Raw genomic sequence first — 1,441 nt, 5'->3', positions numbered from 1 at the left:
TGTGCGACCAAAATGCGGTCCGCATAGTTAAAATGCGACCGCATTTTTGCAGCAAACTTCACACATCTATTTTTCTTACCTTTCTCATGCAGTCCCACCATGTGTTGTGATCTTTCGAACCCCCTGCACTCTAACACACACTTTAAATTGCTCAAGTAAATCTATCTATCAAAAATTAAAAATTCAAAGAATAAAAGAGTGTTACCACACATGGGTTACCTCCCATGAAGCGCTTGATTTAACGTCGCAGCATGACGAAGTTGATGTTCCTTTGGATTCACTCAATGGTCGGACACGGACCATCTTTTAAAGCCAGCTGCTCCACCAAATGTTTTTCTCCATCTGTGCCCAGGTAATGCTTGATGTGTTGGCCATTTACCTTGAAAGTCCGGGACCCATCTTCCGATGCCAGTTCCACAGCTCCATAAGGAGAGACGTTCACCACTTTGAACGGACCGAACCATTTGGATTTTAGCTTGCCCGGAAACAATTTGAGCCTGGAGTTAAAGAGCAAGACCAAGTCACCCGACTTGAACTCCCTTTCAAGATCTTCTTGTTGTGGACGAACTTCATCCTTTCCTTATACAAAGCTGCACTTTCATATGCATGGAAACGGAATTCCTCCATTTCATTGAGTTGTGTCAACCTCAAATTTGCAGCTTCAGCCCAATCCAAGTTCAACCTTTTCAGAGCCCACATGGCTTTGTGTTCCAATTCTACAGGTAGATGACAAGCTTTTTCGAAGACTAACCGATATGGAGAAGTACCAATATGAGTCTTGTGCGCCGTGCGGTATGCCCACAATGCGTCATCTAGCTTCGTCGACTAGTCTGTCCTGTTTGCATTAATAGTTTTTTCTAGAATGCTCTTGATCTCCCGATTGTAAACCTCAACTTGACCACTAGATTGGGGATGATAAGGTGTGGCCACCTTGTGCTTGACGCTATACTTTTCTAGTAGCCCCGTAAAAGCCTTGTTACAAAAATGAGACCCACCATCAATTAGAATGGCCCTAGGAGTGTCAAACCGAGTGAATATGTTTTTCTTCAAGAATGCAGTCACACTTCTTGCTTCATTGTTAGGCAAAGCAATTGCTTCAACCCATTTGGAAACATAGTCCACAGCTACCAAGATGTATTTCATCCCACAAGAGCTCACAAATGGACCCATAAAGTCAATTCCCCACACATCGAAGATTTCTATCTCCATCACAAAGTTCATAGGCATTTCATGCCTCTTGGAGATTGATCCTTGCCTTTGACATTGGTAACAAGCCTTGACCAATTGATTGGCATCATGATAGATTGTCGGCCAATAGTAACCACATTCAAGTACTTTGGCTGCCGTTCGATTTCCCCCATGATGACCCCCAACCGGCGAGTCATGGCATGCTTTTAGAATAGGCATAACTTCTTCTTCTGGAACACATCTTCGGATGATG

General features: G+C 43.5%; 1 protein-coding gene across 1 annotated transcript; it reads right to left on the bottom strand.

Annotated features, from left to right (window-relative positions):
• Nucleotides 1-277: 277 nt before the first annotated feature.
• Nucleotides 278-699, bottom strand: LOC109209193. Its single transcript, XM_019372410.1, has 2 exons — nt 569-699; nt 278-497 (listed from the first exon to the last, which is right to left on the bottom strand). Exons 1-2 carry the CDS (start codon nt 697-699, stop codon nt 278-280), a joined length of 351 nt encoding a protein of 116 aa, XP_019227955.1.
• Nucleotides 700-1,441: the final 742 nt, after the last annotated feature.

This window comes from Nicotiana attenuata, unplaced genomic scaffold (assembly GCF_001879085.1).
Source record: "Nicotiana attenuata strain UT unplaced genomic scaffold, NIATTr2, whole genome shotgun sequence".
Taxonomy (NCBI): Eukaryota; Viridiplantae; Streptophyta; class Magnoliopsida; order Solanales; family Solanaceae; genus Nicotiana; species Nicotiana attenuata.
The sequence above is the reverse complement of the archived record's forward strand: the minus strand, read 5'-3'. Positions and strand labels throughout refer to the sequence as shown.

Bases quoted from the DNA above. Each gene is read 5' to 3' on its own strand.
- LOC109209193 (XM_019372410.1), bottom strand. From the start codon at position 699: ATGTGGGCTCTGAAAAGGTTGAACTTGGATTGGGCTGAAGCTGCAAAT. The intron at 498-568 runs GTTCGTCCACAA...CTTTAACTCCAG, and splicing joins TTGTATAAGGAAAGGATGAA to GCTCAAATTGTTTCCGGGCA.